Source organism: Cannabis sativa, chromosome 8 (assembly GCF_029168945.1).
Source record: "Cannabis sativa cultivar Pink pepper isolate KNU-18-1 chromosome 8, ASM2916894v1, whole genome shotgun sequence".
Taxonomy (NCBI): domain Eukaryota; kingdom Viridiplantae; phylum Streptophyta; class Magnoliopsida; order Rosales; family Cannabaceae; genus Cannabis; species Cannabis sativa.
The window spans coordinates 50,023,289-50,026,125 of record NC_083608.1 but is presented as its reverse complement, the minus strand read 5'-3'; the positions used below and the strand labels follow the sequence as shown (position 1 = coordinate 50,026,125).

The 2,837-nt window shown below is 33.8% G+C and overlaps 1 protein-coding gene across 1 annotated transcript; it reads right to left on the bottom strand.

The window, feature by feature from the left end:
• Positions 1-1,067: 1,067 nt before the first annotated feature.
• LOC115698954 (ethylene-responsive transcription factor ERN2-like) lies at positions 1,068-2,837 on the bottom strand. Its single transcript, XM_030626168.2, has one exon. The coding sequence runs from the start codon at positions 2,516-2,518 to the stop codon at positions 1,262-1,264; it is 1,257 nt and encodes a 418-aa protein (XP_030482028.2). The 5' UTR covers positions 2,519-2,837; the 3' UTR covers positions 1,068-1,261.

Sequence of the window (2,837 nt, the reverse complement as noted above, 5' to 3'; positions counted from 1 at the left end):
TTCTCAAATGTCTTTTGATTTTATGTTTACTAGGACTGGAGAATAAATGAGCTTGAATTGATATTATTACATTCCTGGTAAAAAATATTTTTGATACTTTATTTGTTTGGTAAAGTTCTTTTTGCACTATAACCAACTATTGCAACTGTAACTTTTCTTGGATTGTATTTTGTTCATTTTTCAATTTCTGGCATAAGAAGTTAGGGATATAAGGAATGTTCTAAATGGCCTGTTTAAGAGTGTACTACAAAATTGCTTATGAGCTTATTAATACTATTTTTGTAATTTGGGTTCTTTCTTTTTTACAAAATCAATGAATTTTGGCAAGTGAAAGAAATTTGGGGTTTGAACTAACTTCTAACAAGCTGAAGCAATATTAAGGCTAATGGTTATGAATGTAATATATTAAGGCTAATTAGGTTTTTATTTTTTAAACTTTGACATGAATTGTACGCTATAAATTTTTTAGCTCGTTAAAAATTTACCTTCAACTTTTGAGATTTTTGAATTTAAAGATTTCTATCAAGTTATGTTCAATTTTATTAACGTTGAGGTTGTCCATGTATCAAATTGCGCTCACAAACTTTGATATGTGTCATTTTGTACCACTGAACTTTGACATATACCACATCGTACTCATTAAACTTTTATCCACTTTAGGCATCCAATAGCAAAATTAGATGAGAGTTTTTAAATCCAACATTCTCAATAGTTAGAGAGAATTTTTAACAACTTAAAAAATTTGGCGCATGATTTAGTATATGCAGAGCCGACCCTGGACATAGGCGGGTTAGGCCCGCGGTTAGGACCTACTCATTTTAGGGCCTAAATTAAAAAATTGCCTTATAAAAAAGATACATATTTTTAAAATAATTTTTAAAAATACTATTTATCTTTATAGTAAGAGTCTAAAAGTTTTTTTTTTTTTGCCTATAGTCCATTTCAACTCAGGGACGACCCTGAGTGTATGTCAAAGTTTCGAGGACAAAATTTCTAATTAGCAGCATATGAATGAAAGTTTTAACTTTCTTTCCTTCCTCTTTTCTTTTGTACCAAACATAAGCTTAAAAGAACAAGTAATTTCATTAAGCTGTATCGTAAATAAAGTTTCTAAAAGAAAAAAAGTGTACATTTTTCTTATTTGCTTAGCATATATAAGAAAGAAAGATCATGTTGCAGAAATAATCTTGAATTGTATTGTAAAGCCTTAATTTGAATGGAATAATGGAATGAAGATGTCAAAGGTGAAATTGAATGATTACTAGTTGACAAAACAGATAGGTGGAAGATCAAGTGAGGTCCAAAGTGACATGAGCTCACCATCATCACTAAAATCAGAGTCAATAATAATATTTGAGCCCTCTAGTTCTTCATGATCATGATCTTCTTTCTTCTCCATCATTACTTGTACATGTTCTTCTTCATCCTTGCTCATAATAATCTCTTCTTTGTTTTTGTTACAAGCATTTTTAAGGCTCCTTAGTTGATCAGAATCAGACATTGCTCCAATCTTTAACTTTAAACACTCTGGTATTCCATTAAAGGCATAGAGAGAAGCAGAGAATTTCCTCTCATATTTCATTCTCTTCATGGCCTCTCTAAGCATTGAAGGCTCATCCGAAAAAGTCTCTGCAGCTTCTTGATCCATTGGCTCCTCTATCACCTCAGCAATCTCAAAAGGAGAATAGTTACAAGCTTTATCATTCATAAATTGGAAATCCAAGGCACTAAGTTCATGGTAACAAGTTCCATGTTCCTCTCCATCTTCTTCTTCTTCTTCTTCGCCACTCGAAGTCTGTCCTGTCTCATCATGCTCTCTTTCACTGCAATCTTCCCTTTGGTGATCAGTTAAACATGACTCAAAACTTGATGTCATGTAGTCAATGGTGGCTGAGCTAATGTTATTGTTATTATTGGTTGTGATGTAATAATCTTCAGTGTCATTGAGAAAATCAGTGAATTGGGTATCTGAGAAATCCATTGGTTCCTCATGATGATCATCAATTTGCTGTTGATTTTGTTGTTGATAGTTGTTGTTGATTATAGGCACAAAACAAGAAGAAGAGACTAAAGTGTTATTGTTGCTGCTGTTGTTATTGTTGTTAGTGTTGTTGTTGGTGATGTTGTTTCTTGCTTTGAGTCTTTGGAGAAGAAGGTTTGTGATCTTAGAAGGAAGAGCTGGAGATGAAGAAGATGAGGAAGAACAAGGCCAGAAGTTTGTTCGAGTATTGGCCCCGCGAAGCAAGCAAGCAGCCTCATCATAGGCTCTTGCAGCTTCCTCAGCAGTATCAAATGTGCCTAACCACACCCTTATCTTTTGTATGGTGTCCTTAATCTCAGCCACCCATCTCCCTGATGGTCTTTGTCGAACACCAACAAAGCGCTTTCGAGCTCTTCTAGCAGCTCCTCCTCCTAGTGCAGCAGCTTCCTTCACCATCTCATCCCAAGCCATAGTTTCCTCACTAGAGCTTTTGTCTTCCACTCCTTCACTTGTAGTTGCTTTTCTCTTCCTTCCCATATCTCTTTTCTTTTAGTGTTTTTGTTTGTTTATTTATTTGTAACTTTAATTTATGTTTGAAGATGTTGTTGGAGATTTAGGTGTTGTGGTTGTGTTGGTTGTGTTTGAGTGTATATTTATATGAAGATCCCTTTAAATGAAAGTGAACCTTTGAAATGGTCTTAGTACTTGTTCTTATTTCTTTGTTGTTTTTAATTTGAGCTTCATGTCAACCAAAGCCATATGGAGTTTAGCAATTAAATTAAGTTTTCTTTGACTTGGCCAAAGATGCCTTACCATCTCTCTTAGTGCAATCATTTACATAATAATATTTTAATAT

Coding starts and splice junctions, on each gene's coding strand:
- LOC115698954 (XM_030626168.2), bottom strand. CDS start 2,518: ATGGGAAGGAAGAGAAAAGCAACTACAAGTGAAGGAGTGGAAGACAAA.